Source organism: Ranitomeya imitator, chromosome 1, assembly GCF_032444005.1.
Source record: "Ranitomeya imitator isolate aRanImi1 chromosome 1, aRanImi1.pri, whole genome shotgun sequence".
Lineage (NCBI taxonomy): Eukaryota > Metazoa > Chordata > Amphibia > Anura > Dendrobatidae > Ranitomeya > Ranitomeya imitator.
This window is the reverse complement of record NC_091282.1, coordinates 76,470,928-76,498,142: the sequence shown is the minus strand read 5'-3', so window position 1 is coordinate 76,498,142 and position 27,215 is coordinate 76,470,928. Positions and strand designations below refer to the sequence as shown.

Genomic DNA, 27,215 nt, shown 5'->3' with positions numbered 1-27,215 from the left:
TCATCAACCATAGAGGTCTCAAGGAGACCTCTGGTTGCTATGCCGACACATCGCTGACCCCCGATCATGTGACGGGGGTCGGCGATGAGCGCATTTCCAGTCGCGCGGCCGAAAGCGGTAGTTAAATGCAGCTGTCAGCGTTTGACAGCGGCATTTAGCTAGTTAATAGCGGCGGGTGGATCGCGATTCCACTCGCTGCTATTGAGCGCACATGTCAGCTGTTCAAAACAGCTGACAAGTCGCGGTTTGGATGTGGACTCACCGCCGGAACAAAGCACATCAAAGCAAGGGATCTGACCTCGGACGTACTATCCCGTCCGAGGTCAGAAAGGGGTTAAAAAACACGAAGGCCAGTCAGTCCGAAAAATTGGGAAAACTTTGAAAGCATCCTCAAGTGACGTGGCAAAAACCATCAAGCGCTACAAAAACTGGCTCACATGAGGACCGCCCCAGGAAAGGAAGACCAAGAGTCACCTCTGCTTCCGAGGATAAGTTTATCCAAATCACCAGCCTCAGAAATCACAGGTTAACAGCAGCTCAGATTAGAGACCAGGTCAATGCCACACAGAGTTCTAGCAGTAGACACATCTCTACAGCAACTGTTAAGGGGAGACTTTGTGCAGCAGGCCTTCATGGTAAAATAGCTGCTAGGAAACCACTGCTAAGGACAGGAAACAAGCAGAAGAGACTTGTTTGGGCTAAAGAACACAAGGAATGGACATTAGACCAGTGGAAATCTGCTTTGGTCTGATGAGTCCAAATTTGAGATCTTTGGTTCCAACCACCGTGTCTTTGTGCGACGCAGAAAAACTGAACGGATGGACTCTACGTGCCTGGTTCCCACCATGAAGCATGGAGGAGGTGTGGTGGTGCTTTGCTGGTGACATTGTTGGGGATTTATTCAAAATTGAAGGCATACTGAACCAGCATGGCAACCACAGCATCTTGCAGCGGCATGTTATTCCATCCGGTTTGCGTTTAGTTGGACCATCATTTATTTTATAACAGGACAATGACCCAAAACACACCTCCAGGCTGTGTAAGGGCTTTTTGATCAAGAAGGAGAGTGATGGGGTGCTATGCCAGATGACCTGGCCTCCACAGTCACCAGACCTGAACCCAATAAAGATGGTTTGGGGTGAGCTGGACCGCAGAGTAGGCAAAAGGGCCAAAAAGTGCTAAGCATCTCTGGGAACTCCTTCAAGATTGTTGGAAGACCATTCAAGGTGACTACTTCTTGAAGCTCATCAAGAGAATGCCAAGAGTGTGCAAAGCAGTCATCAAAAGCAAAAGGTGGCCACTTTGAAGAACCTAAAATATAAGACATTTTCAGTTGTTTCACACTTTTTTGTTAAGTACGGTATATAATTCCACATGTGTTCATCAAAACTATAAATTCCTTCAATGTGAGTGTACAATTTTCATAGTTATGAAAATACAGAAAAATCTTTAAATGAGAAGGTACGTCCAAACTTTTGGTCTGTACTGTAGGTCGTCATAGGTTAGTCCTGGAAAATTCCTTTAAAAAGGTACCAATGTAAGGGCCAAGCTTAAGATTTCATTGTAACGACTTTCTAAATAATGTGTGACTCATGACAGTATACTTCAAGAAGTTGACCAGCCGAGAAAATGGACGGTCATTCACCTTATTATGGATCCTGAATTAACCTATGGTGGTCCGCTGTTTAGGATCCTCAGAGAGAAAAGCGATAAAGAATCTCTCATACTAGAGGACCTGTTCTGTCATTAATATAAATGGGCACTGTGTAATTCTTAATTTGTCCTGAGGGGCGCTGTAGGAGAATGGTAATCCCACCATTTTTGGGTGAACATTGATAATGGGGGACATTTTCGCATCAGTCTATTGTCAATGCACCCTTCAAATAAAATGGGACTGGAAACTCCACAACTAAAAAGTTTAAAAAAAAAAAATGTTAATAAAATATCAATTAAATCAGAGACAGAGTAGAGAATGGTTAGAACTTACAATAACGATAGTGAACGGTATCATTATCGCTGCTAACAACTGATAAGAAATGGTGTCTTCTTTGTACGGATACCGGATGGAATCATCGTTACAGAAAAATCCACGTTTGAAGGAGCTATGCTTCAAATTGAGAATTGCAAAAGGCAATCCGGCTAGCAAAAGGAAGAAAGATATGCATTAATACAGGGAGGGAGTCACGACAACACATGGAAATGCAGCGTTAACGGGAAAGGGTTGAGACCGTGAGGAAGCAGCACAAGCAGGACAAACAGACTGAAAGCAAAACAACATACAAATCGATCTGATAGTGCATGCTCGATTTATACAATTAAGACGGAGAAAGAATATTCCAAATTAACATGCAGAAGACTTAAAAACTGGGTGTTGGTTTTTTTCTGTTAGTCCTCCCCCATGGATTGGAATTTGGTACAATAATAAAAATAATAATAATATAATAAGATTTCCATGGCAATACTGATCATTGTTCTTTTTTTGAGTGGTGGAGGAGGGGAGCAACAACGCACTAAATTAAGTCCATTTAGTTAGCTAGAAACGCACACAAAAATAGTAATGCATAAACAAAAACAAAAAATCACGCACACACTATTCAGCATAATAAATCACTAAACATCAAAATGAGTCGTTTAAAGAGGACATGTCAGATGTTCAAAAGTGGTCCGTTTTTGCTCCCCTGAGTAATAGTCTTCAAAGGGGATCGCTCACAGGTTCCTCTGGGGTGTGGATTTAGGCTGCTCTGCCGTAAAGCCCCGTAAGCCACACTCACCTGTTAATACTGTAAAAATTAGCAACAATGCCTGATATTTCAGAATCCTTATGTCAGATTAAAAAAAAAAAAAAGCTCAAAACTCAGGGGACCAGTGGGGATAAAATAAAACCGGTCCACTAGTTTCACAGCTCCTCCACTGCCCGTTGGCATTTACAACTGCTCAGGTTGGCATTCTAAGGAACGAACATATTAAGTCCAAGTGACTGACCTGTGATATACAGCAGTAATTAATGCGCCACTCTCTTAAAAGGAGAACTCCATGCTTAATGAACATGAATCTGGCCAGTGTGGGGCCTCAGAGGCGATTCATGACAGTGATACTATTTAAATACCTTTGCCTTGTGCTGCCTAAAGAGTAAATTCTCATCTTAGTGACGGCATATAGTAGTAATAAGATCGCCGGGAGTCTGACCCCCATCGATACTATGAATGAAGATGCTGCTCTAACTTTAATACAGCTGATCTGCACTGGATGGGCAGGAACAGTCTTATGCAGAAGGAAAAACTGAAGGCCGCTTTATTATTAGTTTACCTGGGGGTCGCCCCCCTGCGATCTGCCATCAATTAGATGAGAATCCCCCTTTAAGTTTATCAGGTTTATTTGAAAGATTTTTCTTTTAATATCTGTTTGTGGGAAGAATAATTGACAATATTTTCACACATTAAAAGCCGACCTGAGAGTCATAACACGGCTCCTTGGAGGGATATCGTGCTACAACATGAGCTTTTGATAGGGATCAGGTGGTTTCAACAATGATAAATTTAGATCTTTAATAACAGCGATGTGATGTCACCCACACCCAGAGACCGGCGGGCCACACACCCATCCTAATATTAGCCCTGTCAGTAATGTATCCTGCCTCTCGTACTCATGAGTGGTGTAGGTGAGGCCAGAGGCGCCTTTCACAGACGAAAAGAGCTCAAGACATTCCTACGTATAAACGGCGACGCAAGCCCTGAAAAGAAATAACCAGTCACCAGGGAGACGAGGACGGAAACACACACAATAGTGTGGGAAATGCATCACCTCATTAAGATCCATCATTTTCGATATAGCTAAAAAATGTGCTATATTCACCATCAAAACCAAGCTAATTAGAATAAAACACCTTGCCTCATGGTATGCGCACATGGGGCAAATACTTAGCAGACAAAAGATCTGTTGTGTGTTACAGTAGCAGCATAGTGGGTGGGATTTTACAAAAATCTGGGGCGTATATTCAGAGCCGCTGCAAAATCAAAGGGTGAAATCTGCTATCCCAATGTAAAGAGGGTAAACGTGCAGCCAAGGATGGCCATACACATTCGATGGCTGTCAGTGGAACAATCTCAGCCGACTCTCACATACACCGTAGCACTTGTTTGTCCGAGCGCTCCTCCTGGGTTCTCTGTGAGACCACCACCGACTGACATGCCGGCCTGCGACTTCTCAGGGAGGGAAATGCTATCGGCAGTCCGAAATTGGACATGACTGATCGACATCTCTCCGGACCATCATTTGGCCGATGCACCCATACACATTAGACCATTGGCCCAAACACGTCAATATTGCAGGGTTCCGCCAACGTAATGCTTACGATCGGTTTAAGACTCTGCTTTCCACCAAGAAAACGCAAGAACTGACCTGTGCAACATACCGTTACTCTATGCTGGCCATGTAAAACCTCAAGCACATGGCAATGAGAAATATGGCACCATAAAGCAAGCTATATGAATGTAAAACTTGCACGGTTGTGGATCGATGCTGCATTTGTTAACTATGGGTAATGTAGGACCTTTTCAATGGTGTACCTGCAGCTTAGGAAACACTACTATTTTTCCCTGAACAGATGATTTCTGTTTCACTGTCTTCCATGATAATAAAAAAAATATTAGAATCCAAACAACGTCTGATGCACCAGTACTTCTATTTCATATGGTAGCAAAGTGCACTAAGTATAAGGTTAATAAACACCGTAGGATACAATTAGAACTAACCGTATTAATAAAGGGGTATAGGGCTGTGTTAGTTTGCATTAGATGGGGTCTTTCTGTAGAATTTCCAGCACCACATCACTTTTCTTAGTCAGGTATGTAAAGGCCCCCATTACACATTAGCTAATCGGCTGACAACTTCAGGTGACCATCTAACATAACTCGTCAACCGACAGACCATGTTGGGGTAGAGAAGAATCGGGCCATTGAAATGTTAACTGTTGATCCTTTTGTTCAAGGGTAGTCAATAAGTCATTGCCAAAAGTATCTGAAACATAAGTGCGCTTGGCTAAGCCAAACTTTCCTGTTTATGGGGGAGTGAGGAGAGATCGAAAATGTGTTAGGCCAGCTTAAAATCCCCTAAACAAAACATAAAGCAGTTTACAAACTTATGGTTTGGCAAATCAATTGGCCGACCTTCATCTTTCCCGACTCCTTCATACACAGGAGTTCTCGGTCTGCTGAACGCTCCTGTGTTCTCTACAAGAGAGCCATCGCCACACTTCTCTGGCAGAGTCTCATCTCACCGAGAACAAAAGGGTCGGCAAACCTAAACTAGACATGCCAAATCCTCATCTCTCCCAGCAGACGTCCGTCTACTGTGTATGGAGGCCTCACCAAATGCCAGCTGTACAACTTTTGTCTCACAGTTCTCTAACGTCCATCGACGGATATAAGGACAATAGACAATGAACAGCCTGTAGTGCACTTGGCACAGAAACAGGAGTCTGTTTTTAGTTTTCCCTTCGGGCTATAAGCCATGCTACATTAGGAACAGTTTATATAAGTCACATTCAGGTTGTCTTGTGACTTTACAAATATGTAGGCACCAAGGAGCCCTGTGCTTCCTACTCTCCCAACCTTTCAGGCTAAAATCTGCATCAGTGAATTTCCTAAAAATACCAATAAGGCCATGTTGTGTCCACACCTGTCCGGGTTTATTACAGCTTTCTAAATAATCGTGGCTATTTTGGCACCAGGCTGGAGGAGTTACAAAAACATCAACAACGGCACCAGCGTAGAAAATAAACTTCCCTTCCTGTCACGGTCCACAGTCAGATCGCTGATTGTATATGTCCTTCCTTCACACTTCCTCAATGAAAGCGGATGGGAGAAACCGTTATTTATGCCATCAGGGCAAAGGTAACCAAGATAATACTGGCCATGTTACTGGGCTAAAAGAGGAGATCAGAACAGAAAGACAAAAAAATATCAACTCATTCATTTATATTTCTATTCATGTATGTACGGTAAATTGTAGGATGCGAATGAGAATACCTACAATAAACGTTGGTATTAATCAATTTTTACTTGGTTCGTAATGACATGTTTGTTTTTTTTTTATTTGCGTTTGTTTTATTTAGTTTTGATTCTTTCGAAAAACAAAATTATTAAAGTGTCAATGTATTTTGATATATTTCACAATAAAAAAAGGATCTGATTGAAACAAATATCTATATTAACTCTAAGAGATTATTATATTTGAAATATTTACTGAAAAAGGGAACCTGTCACTAGTTTTGGCTGATAAGAGATCCGGCCATCACATTTCAGGGCTGATATACAGTATTCTATAAAGCTGTATATCTGTCCCCAACCCGACCTGCAAGATAATAGCTTTTATTATACTCCCCTGCGGGGCGGTCCGGTCCGGTCCGATAGGCGTCGCTGGTCTTGGTCTGGCGCCTCCCTTCTTCTTGAGATGCCGCCCTCCTGCTTGCTTTGTGTGGATGATTAGTCTCCTCAGAACCGTGGCTCCTGCAAAAGCGTTGAGGGCAGAGCAAAGTACTGCAGTTCTCAGGTGCCGGGAAAGGTCAGAGCCCCGATGCATGCGCACTGCAGTACTTTGCTCTACCCTTGACAGGGCAGATAAGTACGCCTGTGCTGGAGCGCTGTGCCGAGGAGACGGCATAACGAAGGGACGCGTCATCCACACAAAGCAAGGAGAAGGGAAGGGATCGTAAGAAGAAGGGAGGCGCCGGACCAAGACCAGCTACGCCCATCGGACCGGACTGCCCTCTGGGGGACTATAATAAAACTTATTTCTCTTCTCTTACAGGTCGGGGATGGGGCAGATATACAGCATTATAGAATACTGTATATCAGCCCTGAAACGTGATGGCCATATCTCTTCTCGTCCAAACCAGGTGACAGGCTCACTTAAATGGTTATTCCTGCAAATTCAGAGAATGGGGTTCTGAAATGCCTTGTTAGAATAGAGCAGTAGCTGGCATGGTTGCCATCGCTTATTTCATTGTCGACAGACCAGCCAGACATAGCCGAGCGGAACATTCCAGGGCGCTGTTCTCCTAAATGGAGGAGGTCCCTGTGGAAAAGCAATAAAGAGCTATTTCCAAGATTGAAGTTTCACCCTATCCACAGGGATCTTCATCAATTCAGAAGATGGGGCAATTACATGCCCAGCTTGGCCATGTCTGGCCGGTCTATTGACAAATGATTCCTCATTGCATAATCACTGCTCCATTCCAACAAGGGATTTTTCATTGCCCGCTCTCGGAATCAGTGAATGTCACTATGGATAGATTATAACTTTCAATCTTGGGAACAACTCTTTTAAAAGGACTGGACTTAAAGAGCTGCCCTCCAGAGGCTCTGACAAAATAAGACCCCTATAAGACGACCATCCCTTTTGAACCTGACTGAGCCTGTAATGCCAAAACAATACTTATGTCTACAAATTTAGCAGAGGGACAGCAAAAATGGCAGCCATATGTTTGTATGTAGCCTTCAAAAATCATTGATGGGTCAGACTAGTTGTGCAGAAATACAGGCACAGTGATGTATTAACTAGGTAGACTTGCTATACAGCAGTCAGAGAGGGAGGTTACACAGTATCCTATTTGGAAGATATACTGGAAGCCATATTGTCATCACTAGATTTCTGAGGAACCTAACAGAAGGCCACCTGAAGACAAATTGAAAGACATCCATTTAAAAAGAGTTATTCTCATCTACGATAAGAATTTTTAGGGCAGCACGGTGGCTCGGTGGTTAGCACTGCAGCCTTGCAGCGCTGGGGTCCTGGGTTCAAATCCGGTTACCTCCCACACCCCAAAGACATACTGATAGGGAATTTAGATTGTGAGGGAATAAGATGGAATTTAGATTGTGAGAGAATAAGATAGCGTAATATATAAATATTATATATACACACACACACACACACACACACACACGAACTTGTCCTAGGCTGACTGATCCACAGTCTGGTCAGAGACTACTCCGTCATTGACAGCCCGGATGTCAATGAAGAGGATTAGCTCCCGCTTCACTACTCTACCCTCCTATTACGTGCTAGCCTCTGAATTCAGGCTTGGGCATGCAATTTCCTATAATATATATGCATATATTATTATTATATTAGAATATATTATATATATTATTATTTATAGCACACTTCCAAGGAGGACTGAAAATGTGCAGCGGTTCCAAGCTCTTTGCAAGCAAGTACCACTTGCAGGCTGGCCGGGAATGATGGCATGCGCTTAGCTCCTAATCCCAGTCACTTCTCCCCAGCCCCACTGAGTTTCTGAGCCTACAGAGGCCTAGCTGTTCCCTATATCAGCGTCAGAGTGCAGCTGGCCTAAACTCCTGCGTGCATCCCACCCCAGCAATGTGTAAGACCGAAGAGGACACAAACCTTTTAATGGTGGTTTTAGGTAGAAATCAACCTTTTCATGGAATCTATTTCATTTCTTACATTTGTGTGGCACTAGCTGAATAGCAAATGGAGGAACTACTTAAAATATACAGGTTACTAGCTGAAGAGAGAATAATTCACTGTGATAACTACAATAGTGAGACGTTGTACTCTCTTATTAAGATGGGACAAATAATTGCATTACAACTTATGTCTTGTCTTTGGTACTCCAAAAATGAAGCAGGATCCAGAGGGTCAATGCTCTCCAGGGAGCAGCAGTCCCTCCATTCATTCTTACGGGAATGCTCTAAACTAGCCAAGAACAGTGTTGGCCTATCTCCGGTGGTCCCATTCAGAAAGTGCACAATCTACCAACGCTCCATTCACACATGTTTTTAGGATTTCCTTTGCATCCCTTATGCATTACAATTATCACCTGGGCAATACTAAGGAAATCCAGAAGACCTGGTGGTGGGCCTTGAGGACTGGAGTTGGGGAACACTGGGCTAGATGATAAGCAGCCAGTATTGTGCAAGTGCAGCAAGTGGGCCTTTATGGAGAGGAGGTGGTACATTTTCTGGTGTCCCTTGAAATCTGTACTAGGAATAAAAGTGCAAACCCAAGATGATCGACCCTGAAAGCGTCCAATCTAGGTCTCTCAGCAGAGACGGACATTAATATGGCTTCTGGAAAACAAGTTAACCAACTCATGTGGGCAAGCTCTATGAAAAAAACAGTACTGGCCTAGGTGTCCCTTCACAAATTGAAGATCATTTCACAGTTTTGTTTTGGCAGAGCCCCTCTGTACAGGATCCGTTGGACTGTGGAACATATACTCAAAAAATCTGTACCCTGGAACAGCCTTTTGTGATTTACCATTTCCTGGGTATCATATGGTCAGGGTAAAACCAGAAGACCCAGCACCTTATTATTCCTTTTAGGGATGTTATACGGATAGCCTGGAGAGGGGCGAACATGAACGTGTCCTAGGCTTCTGCTGACTGATCCGCTGATCTGCTGACAGTCTGGTCAGAGACTACTCCGTCATGGACAGTCCGGATGTCATTGAAGAAGAGGATTAGCTCCCCTTCACTACTCTACCCTCCTATTACGTACTGGCCTCTGAATACAGCCTTAGGCATGCAATTTCCTATTCTGTACCCTTTTCTCACTGCCCATCCTTCATCACAGTCTGTACTTTACTGTAGTCACGCATCCACAGTATCTAAATATTGTTGATCTAATATTATTGAGTGTCGCAAGTCACCTTCCCACACGGAAACATTGAGTTCATATGCTAGATAGTAATTCAGTCATGATTAACGCGAGTCCAAAAGTCAAACATTATAAAAAAAAATAATAAAAAGTAAAATAATAATTAGCAACCACAGAACAAGCAGGATATTTAGGACCTTTGGTTCCCATGAGGTCATACTATTGCACAATAAAAATAAAGCATTACAAGATGACTACTGAATACGGCAAATCATAAGATGCTAATAAAACACTTATCTTGAGAAAACAAATCTAGCCTTAGATTTTATGAACTAGTAAATTAAGCAATTAGTCCATCAACAGTTTAAGGTCTTAAGTTCGCCATATGAGAGAAAACTGCCGTCCCAGTGTTCTTTCAGCAGACAGCCATCTCTACAGACACCCCCACACTTGAACATTGGGCTCAAATTGGGAGTTCATGTGTTTTCAATGTCCAGGATAGATAGCCAGTGACAGATACCTCTGTAGTGGATTATCAGAACACGAAAGAATAAGGTGTTGAAATGTCTACTGCCCGAACACTCTCGCCCTACGACAATCTATCAGGGGAAAGTCAATAGGCCCCTACACACATCACGTGGTTGACCATAACTTTGAAACAAAGGTCTAAAAGATAAAAAGGTGGTCCAAAATTAGTGGAGCAGGTCTGGTTTAAAAGGTTATAAAAAAATATCAGTTGTTACACAAGCCGAAATCAACCACATACACACAAAAAAATAAAATAAATAATGAGCAATGAACTCCAGTCATGAGAACGAGTTTATGAACGACAAGGAAAGTAGAAGCATATCTAGATTTTCATTTGCCCACGACAAGATTCGCGCCATTAATCAAGTCTTCTGTCCAAACGCCCTGGTGAACATAAAACAGCTTATCGGCACCCCTGGCAATCAGCACATGGGGCATTTGGGGGAGAAAAATACAAAAAATGTTTAACTTGCATTCTTTAGTGTACGGTCTTTATAATAAAAAAAAAAAAAAGTAGAAGTCCAGGGTCCAACGACCATTTTCTCTCATCCGAGAAAATCGATCCAATTACTCTAATCAAAGTATGATTATAGCATGATCTGGTTTTCTTTGAAGTCGAAAATGGAAAAAAAAAATAATAAAAACGACACCTCCATTCTTTCACCTCACTAGGTCGTTGAACATGGATGTATTCAATGGACCCATAGACTTTAATGGCTGAGTGCGATCCGATAAGAAGCAACTTGTGCATACTGCGATTTTTCTCTCTAACAGACCCGGTCTGGTCCGGGACGGAGGGGGAAGAGGGATGGGGGTGAGGAATACATTTTAAAAAAGTGGCCTCATAGAATAACACGGGGTCAAGCGGTATCCGTGAAAACGGTGGATAGTACTTTTCAGAGTTATACAGGCAGCACGGTAACTCAGTTGTTAGCACTGGGGTCCTGGGATCAAATCCCACCAAGGACAACATCTTTGTATTTGAGTTTGTTTGTTCTCCCCGTGTTTGCTTGGGTTTCCTCCTGGTTCTCCGCTTTCCTCCCACATTCCAAAGACATACTGATAGGGATTCTAGATTTTGAGCCCCAATGGGGACAGGGATGATAATGTTTGTAAAGCGCTATGGAAGTAATGGCGCTATATAAATGACTAAAATAAATACAGCTGTCTGTACAAGCCCTAAGCAGGGGCGGTTGTTGTGTTGGGTGTGGCCAGAGTATTTAGGGGCAGGGATTAAGTAGAATGTGAATTTGAAAAGTGTGTGAAAATGCAATAATGGATGTCACCATCTTTCTTCTTTTCAATATCAGAGAGACCCGATAACTGAACTAACGTGGCATCGTCAGCATATAAAAGTTACTACTCAACTGTACACAAGATAACACTTTGACAGGTCAAGGAGAGAAGCAAACAGGTGGCCAATAAATGTATGGTTCAGTGATCACAAATCTAAAAAGCTAACAATTATTTCTTGTCCAGTTCCATAAATGATGGGAAGTTGGATGATATTTCAATGTAGTTAAAGTGACAAGTAATAATAGTGATAATATATAACATGATGATTTATAAATGTCTAGCTGTATTTTTATGTTATTTATTTGTTGTTGTTTATTTTAAGAAGCAATGAGGACATGGTAATAAGTGAACACTGGCAGCAGAAAGGTCCTAGAATTTATTCTGGCCAGGCACTGTACGGGGGACAAACCGGCTCCCATCTCACACACAACCAATTGTTCAGCACAACAGTGGATTATCGTATAATTGTCAGTGATGTCATGGCGTTTAGTAACCTATTGACAAGCTACAAGATTGGGCTCTCGGCCCACGCCAAGAATACAGACGAATTGGAGCCTTTTTCAAGTTATTTATTTCATCACTACAAAAGGAAAGTCTGAATCACTCTTCTCTTCTTGTGGATGAGTATTAGAGCACAATAGACGACATCTGCTGAATTTATTGTAAGTGTGTTAGGTAGGTGACATGATGTTTATTAAATCCACATCTAACAATCCAATCTAAACTTACTGTAATATCTCCACAATCTATCTAATCTGTAAAATGTGAACCATAATATAATCAGAATAAAGAAATCACACAAAAAAAATGAATTGTCGTCATACTGTCCATTTGCTCAAAACCTGAAGAATCAGTTGTGATTATGCCCAAAGCAATCCACCATCCTTTCTTTTTACTGGGAACTAAAGCAGCTCATACTTGTTTGACAGCTCTCTCTCTCCTTACTTTGCTGTACACATGAATCCTCAGCGCAGCAAGAAGAGAAAACCAAGACATTCTAGAAGCGGCTCATCTCCGCCAAAAACATAAGGATTGAACATTTCAATTTTATCTCCCTGAACCTTCTCTCCCCAATGTCCGGAGGTCTTTAGGACCATCGGATCTATGGCTGGTCAGTCTTGCCAAATAGTAATGGTTTTATCAGTACAAATGCTAGTGACAGTGAAGGTTGTAAAGAAAAAAAAAAAACCTTAAAAATTAAGGTTTATGAAGTATGGTATATTAAATACGAATACAGAAGAAGAAAAAAATCAGAGACAAAGATCAGTAGAAGAAAGGAGGTTTCATATTTACTGTAGTTGCTACATTTCAACTTATTATTTTTTTCAACTTAAGAATGGGTTAGCCATGTTTAGAACAAACATGGCTGCTTTGTTCCAGAAACATCACCATCCTCATATCTGGTATTGGAACCCAGCTGGACTGTTGGGTGTACGGAGCTTTGCATCTCTGCTCCATTCTCCAAGGTCACCGTTTCTTTTAGAAACTAAGCAGGTTTCTATTTCAAATCCTGGATAATCCCTTTAAGCAGGCTTGAAAAAGATCCCACGTTGGTTGAAATGTAGCAACTTTTTTTTTTGTCAGCAGCCGACTTCTGCTCACAATAAAAACTGCTGTAAATCCATAGCAGAAAGTGTGTACATTTTAGGCTGCCGAAGTACATTTTGTAATGACAAGTGTAGTTGTCTGCTCCTTCCAGCCGAGACACAATGTGTCAGGAATCTAGTCTAGTGGGTGTAGGGTCAGCTCATGGGTCAGCCAACTATTGTCTGGGGAAATTAATGGCTGGGCATGTATGTATGTATTCATTGTATCCTGTGTATTTGAGTCGTCCATCTCCTTATCTCCACTTCTGCACAATCTGTTTGGTTAATAGGGGCACCTGGCCTGAAGGTCCCATACACATTAGATTAGAGTCCTCCAATCCTGAAGAACTGGACGGTTCAGAGAAATCACCTGATGTGTATTGGGGTCTTCCAACGCTCCCCAGACAGATGACAGAATTAGAAAGTTGAAAACGCAACATTTATAATAATCCTTTTCCTCTACAGCCACATTTGTAAGCAGCGTACAGTCAGAAAAGGCTCGTTTCACACATCCGTTTTTGTTTTCAGGCTAAATCCGGCCAATTTGTAAAAAAACGGATCTGGCACAAATTGTGAAAAACTGATGCGCTGGATCCATTTTTTTTTTTTTAGCTGGATCCGGTCTTTAATGAGAGGGAGAGGGAGAAATCTGCATGATTTGTATGGTAAATGCTTTGAAAATCAGATCCGGGCGCCGTATTCATTGTTTCACATCTCTGTTTCATGTGGTTTTGGCCGATTCCGTCAGTGTGCGTCCTTTTTATGCCAGACAAAAAAAACGTTGAAGTGGACGTTTTCTCCGTCCGCCGGAAACGACTATTTGGACGGATCCGGGAAAACCCGGATGAAACGTTTAGCCATCAGGCACAATCCGGCGCTAATACAACTCTATGGGGAAAAAAAAAAAGGATCCGTTTTTTTCAAAAAAATTGCCGGATTGTGTCTGAAACAAAAAGCCTGATGTGTGAAAGTAGCCAAAGAGATCAGACTCCAGCAGTGTCATGTACTGGGATTCTTGCTGTAGTTTAGATAAACACCATGTTTTATCTGCTGCAGCTCTTCTCAGTGATGAGATCTGACTAGCCCATACGCTACTGTTTGGCAGCCTTGTGTCTATACACAGTGTAGTCACAGAAGGAGCTCGCCGGCCAACCAGAGACACATGGCCATGAGTGACGACATGCGCTGCCCATGCCGGCACGCCGATGTCAGCTGACGGCTTCTGCACGTCATGGGAGCGGGGGAAGGTGAGCAGAATGGTTTCTTTCTTTTTGCAATGTGCTAAAGAACAAGGGACATTATTACTTGAAGGGGCCCAAGATGGGAAACATTGTTATAGGATGGGGGAGGGCATTATTACAGAAAGGGACCCAAGACAGAGGACATTAATTCAGGAAGATGGACATTATTACCAGACCAGGCCAAAATGGGTGACATTATTACAGGAAGGGCCCAGGACAGGGGACATCATTACTAGAAGGGGCCCAAGATGGGACTCATTGTTATAGGATGGGGGAGGGCATTATTACAGAAAGGGACACAGGACAGAGGACATTAATTCAGGAAGATGGACATTATTACCAGACAAGGCCAAAATGGGTGACATTATTACAGGAAGGGCCAAGGATGGGGGACATTACTACATGGGGAGGTAAGCACGCATGTTTTTATAGGTTCTAGAACGCTACAAGAGCCCATATGTCTGACCAATATGAAGGGGGTCCAGATCAAAATTTTGTACTAGGGCCAACCGGACTGTCATGACACTGAGGCAGGCTATTGTAAGAATTCCATATATTAGGTTTCCAAACACTAACAATTTAGAACGAGGCAAGGGTCGGAAATTGGGTTAATATCAACTGAAATTAAATTATCAGGTTTTGAGTAGAGTTAGGTTTCAGGGCGCAACATCAAATAAAGTCATAGCCATCTCTAGGCCTCTTTAATAACGGTAACCTGATGGATTCTAGGACCCTGTCTGGGTAAAGATGCCCCTATTGCCCACGGATTCTGCTACTTACAGAGCATATAGGCACAGTAAACCCTACGGTGTAGAGTACAGTGGAGGTGACGGTGCTGTCATGGAACGGATACTTGATGCTCTCGTCATTACAGTAAAAACCTCTTTGATACGGCTTTTTTGTGATCAACTTTAAAACGCCCAGAGGTAAGCCAGCTGTTGGGGGAAGGGAGAAAAAAGAAATATTAAAAGAATTCTGGTTCACCAGGGTGTGTCTGTTAGTAGATGAAATTGGGGGTTGTAGCGGTGCCACGGAAGGAAAAATCATGCAAAAAAGTGACATGACAGCCCAATTTATAAAGAAAAAAAATTCAAGGTATTGAAAAATAAAGCTTTTTAGGGGGTCGTTTTCGAATATTAAACTTGTGTAATGCTGGTAGGGGCCTGCCAACTGAGACCTTCATGGAAAGATACCTGTGCATGCACTGCTAGGACTTAGGGAAACCTACATATACAAAATGATATATTGAGAATATATATATATATATATATATATATATATATATATATATATATATATATATATATATATATATATATATATATATATATATATATATATATATATATATATATATATTCCCAAAAAATAATGTTATTCTCAGAATCAACTTGAAGATTCTAATAAGGGTTGACGTTTTTATTTTTGGAGGGGAGGAAGGGTTGGTTAATTATATTACTTGACTCAATGCCACCATAACTTGGCTTCATATGAATTAAAAAAAAAAAAAAAAAACTCATCAGTTGTGCCCCTTAGAGTACGCTCATATGAACGTTACAAGTTCTGGACCAGTCGCATAAACACATTGCAGATGCGACGGTGTCCGTGTGGTGCCCTGTATTGGCCACGGAAAGTAGCACCGATCTGCAAAACGGACAGACTAGGGCATGCTGTGGTCTGTGTGGACGAGCAATTCCAACGGGATGAAAATACGTTCGCCTGATTGTTCTCGTACACAGATGCACGCTGCTCTGAAATAAAGGGAATTTGCTATCCTAAAGCAGAATGCAGACTGCTACAAGGACAGCCTATATGCCGCTGACAGATTCACAAGGCAGCTGCAGGTGACTGAAGAGACCATGAGCAAATCATGTTTTCCAATCAGACCGCACGATCTGAAAAAAATTGCATAAAAAGAAATTAGGAAGTTTAAAAGGTGCACCAGTAAAGAAACACTGACATTACTGAAATAAGATAGATAATATTTCCTCATTTATGTAGAACTCTGCTCGAGTGCCCTTCCGTTGTATCTTGCCTAAATATGGGTACATTGTACTAACACTTTAATTAGAATATTATTTTGAGCGATGGAAAAAAAATGTAACAGGATAAACCTTGAATTTTTTTTCCCCTTCTGTGGACCATTTTATCTGGACAGACTGTCAGAAATAGGGAGAAAGGGGTGTTGTTATCGGCTAACAGGCGTCAGGGAGAGGAATTGTAGTGAAACCACTAAGGACATGCAAAGCCAGAAAGTTATGCTCAGATAAACAGGAAATAAAATGAAGGAAACACGAAAACCCAAAGGGTGAAAATATCAGGAAGATGTGTTTTAGAAAAAGGATATAAAAATATATAAAACCCAAGGTTCAAATAAGAATCCAGTAAATAATGACAGAAGCACGACCACATATTTTATAACAACTCGTGGTAAACCTTCATAGGCTACCAATTACAGTATTGCATTAGAAAACAATGCTCACTTCCATGTCAATGGTAAACTTCCATATGGTATTTCCTATATTGTTACATAGCTGTTTTCGAAACTACCCTGTTGAGGGCAGAGCAAAGTACTGTAGTGCGCAGGCCTCTCTGACCTTTCCTGGTCAGAGAGGCCCAGTACTCAACAGGGCAGACAAAGTACGTCTGCGCCGGAGCCGCAGTGTGAATACAAGAAGAGGACGTCATCGTAAGAAGATAGGAGGCCCCAGACCGCGACACCCATCGGACCAGATTGCAGCAGGAACGCCCCTGGGTGAGTATAATCTAACCTCTTTTTCTTATCTTTCAGGATACATCGGGGGCTTATCTACAGCATTCCAGAATGCTGTAGATAAGCCCTGGATGGTGGTGGGCTTAGCTCATCTTCGATTTTGGGGGGGGTGACAGGTTCCCTTTAAGGTCTTTTATTTTTGGAACGAATTACAGGATGGTAGAGGGGCGGTTCGCTCCTTCCAGCCAGGTATTACAAGGGGCCCATGGCCACTGATTCCATTTAAAAACCCTGCAGCCAAGGGTTGGGTGTTTCAGTCTTGGTTTGCAAACTGCAGAGAAGGTGGCTCTGCAACATCCGGCTTGTGACACAGACCAAAAGGGAAGCAAAAACGCCTGGCACCCCTGAGCTTGACGGCGGTGCAGTCACCCACGGCAAAAGGTCTCGAATACAGACTGTCTTGACGCCCCAGCTGCGAACCGGAGGATACCATTTTGCTTTCCATTTGTGAGTTTCTTTGGACATTAAAGACATTTGACTTAAACTCTTGTGGTCCCTGCCTATCTGTTGCACTGCACCAAACCAGCTGCACTACAGAACAGATAAACAGAATTAATGTCCAAAAAATAATCCATTGCATAACTAATCTAAAAGAAAGAAGACGGACTCCAGTGAGGTCCGTCTCAAATTTTTAGAATGGAGGGGGGGAAATGCATATGCAGTCTTCTGTATCCATTCTAAAAATGAACACATAACTGAACCCACATGAACCACAATAATAATAAAAGGGGTACCTCAACAGATAATTTATATTAATGTCCAAAAATTGTCTATTCCACAAAACCAACCAAACAAACAAAAATGTACATGTTACCGTGATCCTCGATATTAGTTGGCTGATCTACTGATATAATAAGGCGATGTTCACTTATTGCATTCTTGCAGCATTTTTTACTGCAAATTAAAAAGCTGCCTTTTACAGTACCAGCAAAAGTAATACGATTCCAGAAATGTCATACAGACATTTTTTTTCTGCAGTGTCTCATAAATATACAGCATAAACTTTTTCAGTATTCCCCCCTCCTATAGAAAAATGCTGAAAAAAAACAAAAAAAAATAAAACAACCAATCATGCATTTTTGTTGAACAAAACTACAGTAAATATGTACTGTAGACAAATGGCACGTAATGTGCACCAAAAAAAGAAGCAAATCCTGCTTTTTCTAAGCAGCTTCTTTACTGCCAAAGGAGGAGGTTTTGCATGCAGAAAAAAAAAAGCTAAAAAATGCAATATATGATCATACTCTAAGGGTATGTGTCCACCTTTAGGATGGCCGGCGGTATCGCCGGAGCGGCTTAGCAGCTCTGCGGTAAGCCCCACCCCCTTTCTGGGACGCGATGATGCCGGATGTGTTCATAGCACACATCCGGGATCATCGCTCCCCACCATAGGACCCTGTGCTATATCTTGCGGCGACGCAGCGTCGCTGCAAGATATACGGACATGCTGCGATCTGAAAAGACGCGCAGCATGTCCGGAGTCGCAGGGCCGCCGCGTGCGTGTTACCACGCATAGTGGAGACGGGATTTCATTAAATCCCCTCCACTATGCTGTAACATCTGGACGCTGCGTGTCTGACGCTGCGGCTCTATGCAGCGTCAGACACGCAGCGTTTCCTGCACGTGGACACATACCCTAAGGGAATGTTCACATGTGTGATATGCTGATCATTTTCCCCGATTTGCTCGGCAGGATATTCACATTCTGTTTTAATGAAGCCTTCTCACACTGTGGGAAAAATCTTCAGTGAAACTGATCTGTGCTGCCAAGTATAATCTGCAGCATGATAGTTTATTTCCTACAGATTTAACTCTTTGAAATGCTCACAATAAAAAGTGCTGTAAATCTACAGTGGAAAATGTGTACATTTGGGCTGGCAAAGTACATTCTGCAATGACAAGTGTAGTCGTCTGCTCCTTCTAGCCAAGACACAATGTCAGGAATCTAATGGGTGTAGGGTCAGCCCATGGGTCACACAATGATCGCCTGGGGAATTTAATGGCTGGGCATGTATGTATTCATTGTATCCTGTGGATTTGAGTCGTCCATCTCCTTATCTCCACTTCTGCACAGTCTGTTTGGTTAATAGGGGCAAATGGCCTGAAGGTCCCATACATATTAGATTAAAGTCATCCAATCCTGAAGAAGTGGATGGTTCAGAGAAATCATCTGATGTGTATTGGGGTCTTCCAACGCTCCCCAGACAGATGACAGAATTAGAAGGTTGACACTCAATACAGTCAGAATAGAGATCAGACTCCAGCAGTGTCATGTACTGGGCTCCTTGCTGTAGTTTTGATAAAACATGGCGTTTATCTGCTGCAGCTCTCATCAGTGATGAGATCTGACTAGCCCATACGCTACTGATTGGCAGCCTTGTGTCTATGCACAGTGTAGTCACAGAAGGTGCCCGATCAAAGGTGCGGCCGGGTACACACTGATCGGGCTAGCTGATCTTCAGTATTTAAAACAGCAATTTTATTAAAACAACAGAAAGCAGCCTAGTAAGTGATACAGTGCTGGAATTAGCCACACGGATTTGTTAACAAAACCTGAAGCAAACCCTGATGCCAGAAAACTGAATGAGAAACCTGAAGTGTCATGCACAATTGCGCACGTCAAGTATTTTTGACTTGCAGATTTGGTGCAGAAAATAACCTGCAGCATGTCACTTCTCTGTGATTTTTTTTTGCCAGCGTTTACCATTGACCTCACTCGAGTCAACCAAAAACACAGGGCAAAAACGCGGGTTTTTGTTTTTCTTACAAAGAGATGCAGAAATGGTGCAGAAATTTCTGCGTCCATTAACTCAACGTGTGCACACAGCCTCGGGGGTCTACACTGCCCTAAGATTATAAAGCTTGAACCTTATTGCAGATTCGTTTACACTGGCGCTGTAGTTCCCATTTATACTGTAAACTTTGTTAGGATCTGTCACATGATTGATGTCACCGGCACCCAGAAAACCCTATTAATTTACTATAGGGATTGTCATGCATCGTTGTTTGAAGTCTACCTGGACGGCTGACTAAGGCCCCAAACTGAGCCTCCGACGACAGTAGAAACTTTACCTAATATCTTCGTAAACCTTTAGTATTGGGCTACACAGCGACTCCGGCTGTGACGGGTGTCACACGACAAAAGATCGCTGGACGCCCTACACTGAAGCACAATAAAGATGAACCTGAAGTCACAAAAAAATAAATAAATACATCTGTCAATGTCTGACTTATTGTGACTTCCTTGTCCTAGTACCCTCGGAACTGCATTGTGACCCCTTCCACATGTATTGCGCTGCCTTGTAGCCGCAGGAACGAACGAACCTGTGTCGCAAGTCATGTTATAGCCCAGACTTAACATGGGTGTCAAGAAGAGCATTGTAGACGCCATAGCCTGGGATACAGAGTAATGTTTTTATCCAAACTGTGAACTGGCTTTTAGCTGAGGGCAGATATGGCGCCAACTACGTTCAGGTCAGATTTTTGTAATAAATACTTTTCTCAAGATAACAAATTATCTAAAAAGTAAACAGAAAAGAAAGCCAAAACTGTCCTGCAATAAACGCCATTTTTCATTTCCTTTACGTGTAGTTTAGACATCCACAATCTCCAATCCTTAGAAAACGTTATAGGCGTGAAGCTTCAGTTCACCACCGGTATGTCTACTGTATATTTGTCTCCCAGACGCCAATGGCAACACGATCGCTTGGTCTGTGCAGCCATGGTGTTATTATCAATCCTGATATTCACCAGACTGCATGCAATCATAATCTAAACACTACAAGGCATGGCGCCGGCTTCGTGCCACGGAGGCATCACTGATACATGACATTCTGAAACATTTCCCCTGATGCTCATTAACACCACACCGCCGTATTTAGACAGCGCGGAAAAAAAAAATCTGAGGCAGAACATGTCCAGGATACATGAGAAACACTGAAGACATTTCTGTCAGCTACTGTATAACAGGCCTTTCTCAGCAGAGCTAATATTTAGAAGAAGCAATGTGCCGGGAACCACTTGGGAAAATGGCCATAATTATCGTACATGCGCTGTACCACTAACTCTACCATGCAAGACACACAAGCACAGGAGTCAATGCAACTTATTACTAACTTGTTTGTTTCTAAAGCCTACTCAAATGAAAAAAAACAAAAAAAAACACCTACCTTACTTTTCTTCACAATAAACAATACATTTGTAGGCGCTACAGACACAGAACTCCAAAGCCTCTGCTTTGTACTGCACAGCTAGATTAAAAATTAATAGCACCCTGCAGTCACCACTAGGGGGAGCTCACCGAAGACAACTCTATAACATGGAGCTGTATAAATGCGCCTTCAGCATGGCCCCATTAGAACTAGGCCAGGAAATAACGATGCAACATGAGTGCATTTTAAGGGAACCTGTCACCAAGTTTGGCCAATAAGATACGCTCATCACCTTTCTGAGCGGATATACAGTATTCTATAAATGCTTTATCTCTACCCCCAGCCCGACCTGCAAGAGAAGAAAAATAACTTCTACCCACCTGCGGGGTGGTCCGGTCCGATTGGCGTCGCTCTTCTTGGTCCGGCGCCTCCCTTCATCTTGCGATGCCACCCTCCTGCTTGCTCTGTGTGGATGACAAGTCTCCTCAGCACCGCGCTCCTGCGCAGGCGTACGTCTCAGCCGTGTCGAGGGCAGAGCAAAGTACTGCAGTGCGCAAGTGCCGGGAAAGGTCAAAGAGCCCTGACGCATGCACACTGCAGGACTTTGCTCTGCCCTCCACACGGCAGAGACGTACGCCTGCGCAGGAGCACTGTGCCGAGGAGACTGTGGATGATGAAGGGACGCGTCATCCACACGAAGCAAGCAGGAGGGCAAGGATCGTAAGAAGATGAGAGGCGCCGGACCAAGACAAGCGACGCCCATCGGACCGGACCGCCCCGCAGGTGAGTGTATCAAGTTATTTTTATTCTCTTACAGGTCGGGTTGGGTGCAGATATTCAGCATTATAGAATACTGTATATAAGCCCTGAAACGTTATGCAAGACTAGTGGGAAAAGTTCTCCTCACACAGATTAGTCTGGCTTCAGTTACTGCAATGACCCCCCTCTGGGGGTGACTGACATTCTCTGCGCTGCTCTCGGCTTCTGTGAATCTCCCCCATGTGTGCGCTTATCTTTGCTGCCTGGGCATGCACAAAATGTTCCAGGGCATGCACAGGGCATCGCAGCAGTTCATGAATTTTCAGACAAAGTCAAACCCAGTCTTTATTTTCGTCTAACATTTTTTGCTACTTTTTAGACCAAAAAGTTGACTAGTTTCAAAAGGGCACAAGGGTTGAGCAATAAGTCACAAATGATGAATCAAGTGAAAACATATGGAGACCCTAAAATCTGCCCACAATGGCGAACGACGGAGGGAGGGAGGGAGGGAGGGAGGGAGGGAGGAAGGAAGGAAGGAAGGAAGGAAGGAAGGAAGGAAGGAAGGAAGGAAGGAAGGAAGGATGGAAGGAAGGAAGGAAGGAAGGAAAGAAAGAAAGAAAGAATTTCTGCACAAATGAAAAAGTGAAACATACCAAACTCAAAATAACAGCAAAATGGAGATAGGGAACTGGAATAATTAATTGGGTACAACCCCATCATTGACCTTCTTCAGGCGGCACACTGTACAAGTGTTACAATCACCAGTTTCCTACAGATACATTTCCCTGTAGTTTTCCTGTTGGTGGGGATAAATGCAAGTCATCAGCTGTTCCCTCCCCATCTGCAAACATCTATAAAATGACAATGTATACTTTGCAAATGGGACCAACACAAATAAAAGGAGTCTGAAATTCCACCTCACTGCACGCTCTATTGGCAGATCACTTTTTTTTTTTTTTTTTAATTGGAGTCAAAGTGGTTCTACAAATTAGACAGAAGGAGATTGTTGAATGAGGGACCAATAAAGGTACCGTCACATTAAGCGACGCTGCAGCGATATAAACAACGATGCCGATCACTGCAGCGTCGCTGTTTCGTCGTTGTATGGTCGCTGGAGAGCTGTCACACAGACAGCTCTCCATCGATAAAATGATGCCGAAGTCCCCTGGTAACCAGGGTAAACATCGGGTTACTAAGCGCAGGGCCGCGCTTAGTAACCCGATGTTTACCCTGGTTACCATTGTAAACGTGTAAAAAAAAAAAAAAAACACTGCATGCTTACATTCCGGTGTCTGTCGCATCCCCCGCCTTCAGCTTCCCTGCACTGTGTAAGCGCCGGCCGTAAAGCAGAGCGGTGACGTCACCGCTGTGCTCTGCTTTACGGCCGGCCGGCGCTGACACAGTGCAGGGAAGCTGACGGCGAGGGACGCGACAGACACCGGAATGTAAGTATGTAGTGTTTTTTTTTTTTTTTCACATTTACAATGGTAACCAGGGTAAATATCGGGTTACTAAGCTCGGCCCTGCGCTTAGTAACCCGATGTTTACCCTGGTTACAAGTGAAGACATCGCTGAATCGGCGTCACACACGCCGATTCAGCGATGTCAGCGGGTGATCCAACGATGAAATAAAGTTCTTGCCTTTCTGCTCCGACCAGCGATCTCACAGCAGGATCCTGATCGCTGCTGCGTGTCAAACACAACGAGATCGCTATCCAGGACGCTGCAACGTCACGGATCGCTATCGTTATCGTTCTAAAGTCGCTCAGTGTGAAGGTACCTTAAGTGAAGGATCGTTACCCTGAGGCAACCAAACACCTTTTAGTCTATACTGGTGGCAACAAGAGATAAGCAAATATTCACTCCATCTGACAGGAAGAACCAATGTGAAAGTCAGCCCTGGGTCCTGTAAAAGGTTCTTAGCCAGCACTTGAATTCCGGCATTACTATTATTTATTTATATAGCACCATTGATTCCATGGTGCTGTACATGAGAAGGGGTTACATACAAATTACAGATATTACTTACAGTAAGCAAACTAACAATTACAGACTGATACAGAAAGGCGAGGACCCTGCCCTTACGGGCTTACATTCTACAGGATGGTGGGAAAGTAGACAGTAGGTCGAGGGTTGCAGGAGCTCCGGTGTTGGTGAGGCAGTAGCATCGGTAGTGGCGAGTAGGCAGCGGGGTCAGTGTAGGCTGTAGGCTTTCCTGAAGAGGTGGGTTTTCAAGTTACGTCTGAAGGATCTGAATGTGGTTGATAGTCGGACGTGTTGGGGCAAAGAATTCCAGAGGATGGGGGATATTCGGGAGAAGTCTTGGAGGCGGTTGGGTAAGGAGAAAATAAGTGAGAAGGAGAGAAGGAGGTCTTAGAAGGAGGTCATGGAAGGACCGGAGATTACGTGACGGAAGATATCGGGATGGCATGACCGGCACCTCTGGCGATTACGAGGCCCTGGAACGTCACACTGTGGATATCACAGGAAATTTGGTAACGACAGAAGAGTCCAGGGTGCTGGCATTCAAGAGTTAGACTAGGTCAGCTCACCTTCACTGAGCCGGCTGTCAGTAAGCTCAGATGGCCAACTACCTGTCTGGGGGGGGGGGGGGGGGACGGCAAAATGCAGCAGCCGGGGAAACACTTTGGACCGCCGCATCAGACATCCCAACTAAACTGCGCTCTGGGCAAATGCCCCACCTGCCCACACCCTCTAGAAGCCACTCTCGACTAGGAAGTTCACCCCACCCCAGTCCAGCCACTACAGAGTACAGATGTCGACACCAGATAAGGGTTCTACCAATGTTCTCGCATTAGGGTACCGTCACACAGTGCAATTTTCATCGCTACGACGGTACGATCCGTGACGCTCCAGCGTCGTAACAATATCGCTCCAGCGTCGTAGACTGCTGTCACACTTTGCAATCTACGAAGCTGGAGCGATAATTTCATGACGTATGTGCGATGTAGAAGCCGTTGGTTACTATGCGCACATCGTATACGATATATGTTACACCATGCAATCATGCCGCCACAGCGGGACACTAGACGACGAAAGAAAGTTTCAAACGATCTGCTACGACGTACGATTCTCAGCGGGGTCCCTGATCGCAGGAGCGTGTCAGACACTGCGATATCGTAACTATATCGCTCGAACGTCACGAATCGTGCCGTCGTAGCGATCAAAATTGCACTGTGTGACGGTACCCTTACTCCTGTGGCTACAGCTGATCAAGTTGGCCATACATGTTCATTGACACCAGGTGTAGGACAAATTATATCTTTGGAAACTTAACTTTCTGGGAATGTTCCTTTAGAAAAAGCACTTTCATAGAGTGACAAAATAATAATAAAAAAAAAAAAAAATTTAAAAGCACAGCCGATTTCATTCCAGATCATGATCGTTAAAATAAGAATTTGATAATACATTTCAGCCAACAATTATCTTGGCCAAACTTGATCATTTTAATTCATGTTTGACTATTATGTAAGGCCACCCATAGTCATGTAGACTTGGCTCAGACCAGAGTCAGGAATTCCCTTTGCTTTATAAGGAGAACACAAAAAGGAAATCATGCAGTAATGAGACAGATACAAGAAGGCACATTTTTTGTGCAGTTTAGGTCTAAAACTTGTGGTTTACTAAACAGATTTTCATTTTCCAGTCCCAGATGTGTGGGTTTGGTGCACGAGTATGAGCAGTTCCACGTACTGCAAGGGAGGAAGCTGCCAAATTCAATTTTGATGAATGATCATCTGCTTCTAGAGCCAACGTGCAAAGTCCAGAGGACTTGGATGCAGTATGAGATGCTTAACGATAAAAGATAAAATTAGTCACGGAGTGTTAACCAATATGGCCACCATTGCAGCTACCACATAAATAACATAGGGTCATAAGTTGTGTGTCAAAGCCGAAAACCATACTTTTGGGAATGTTTTTCCTACTAGAATTAAATCTGCTTTTGGCAAACATGCATTGCTGATATGGATTGATGAATAGCACTACTTCTGAGATCTATTGATTGGGGCAGGTTATTCAAATAGGGTTTCCAGCAGATCATCACTTATCTTTCAAGGGATGTTTGCCTTTCTCCAAGCTCCTTGACTTCTCCAAGGTGCACACATTGGATTGCCAGAACTATGGGATGGACGGGGAATTTCATAGTAGTTTTTTTTTTTTCACAGTGAATCAGGATAGAGTATAGAGTACTACGATCTAGCACAGGCCAAGAAGTCATAGATGATCACTGAATATATGCCAGTAGGAGAAGGGTGTTCTCCTGTCAGTGCAGCTGGCAGAACAGCTGACCGAAGAGGGTAAAGAGGTAATAAAACACTGGAATGAGCGCAAACAACCTGCAACATCAAAATATGGAATCATCAAGGGAGAAGAAATGGGATCAAATAAACAGTTCTCTGATACGTTATGTAATAATTTTTTAATACATGTTTTAATGGTCATGTCTGTCTGTCTTAGTCTAAGAGAGGGGTTTCTCAAATCCTCAAAGGGCATGGTTTCTGGAGCCAATTTTTAAAGGGTTAGGCTAGGTTCCCATTGCGTTAATGGGTTAGCGCTAACGGACAGTGTTGCACGGCGAAAATGTCGCAATTAACTCCGTGCAACGGGTCCGTTAGCATTGCTGTCAATGGGTGCGCTATTTCTGCCTGTAGCGCATCGCTAGCGCGTGCCATTTTTGGCACGCGCTAGCGATGTGCCGTTCTTTTGTGACGGACCTCGGACGCTGCTTGCAGCATCCGAGGAGCGTCCGAGGTCCGGTCCTCACTAGCGCAGATCGGGGATCTGCGCTAGCGGGGACAACAAACGAAGCCCCAAAATAAACATTGTGTTAGCGCAATCCGCTAGCACTATGCGCTTAACGGATTGCCCTAACGCAATGGGAACCTAGCCTATTCTCACCCTCCTAAATATTTAAAATTGTGACGTGGTGCTAAAAACAAGCAACGTTAACAAATATTTGTTATTAAAATTACTTTCAATTTACAAATCAAAAGGAATTTTATTATTACTTACTGCTTGTCTCCTAAGCAAGGAGCGCAGTGCTTAGAATCATGTGAGTGAAACTGGCTGCAACGTTTGAGGCTGCTTGCAGCATCGGCGAGCGCAATGTGACAATGCTGCTGGTCTGAACAGTCAATCAAGCAGGAACACACCGCATTCCTGGCCACTTGTCCCTTAACGGGATTGTCTCAAGTTAACAGGGGAGCACCCACTGATGTTACGCTGGCCTCAATTA

General features: G+C 43.3%; 1 protein-coding gene across 2 annotated transcripts in view; it reads right to left on the bottom strand.

Annotated features, from left to right (window-relative positions):
* The window catches only part of PLPP1 (phospholipid phosphatase 1), a 134,263-nt gene that overhangs the window by 47,822 nt on the left and 59,226 nt on the right, over positions 1–27,215 (bottom strand). Inside the window, exon 2 of one of the 2 annotated variants that reach the window (XM_069748305.1) lies at positions 15,056–15,210. In XM_069748305.1, coding sequence (XP_069604406.1) covers positions 15,056–15,210 — 155 coding nt within the window. Of the gene's footprint in view, positions 1–1,987; positions 2,140–15,055; positions 15,211–27,215 lie in introns of both variants that reach the window. The other variant, XM_069748313.1, reaches the window with a different exon arrangement.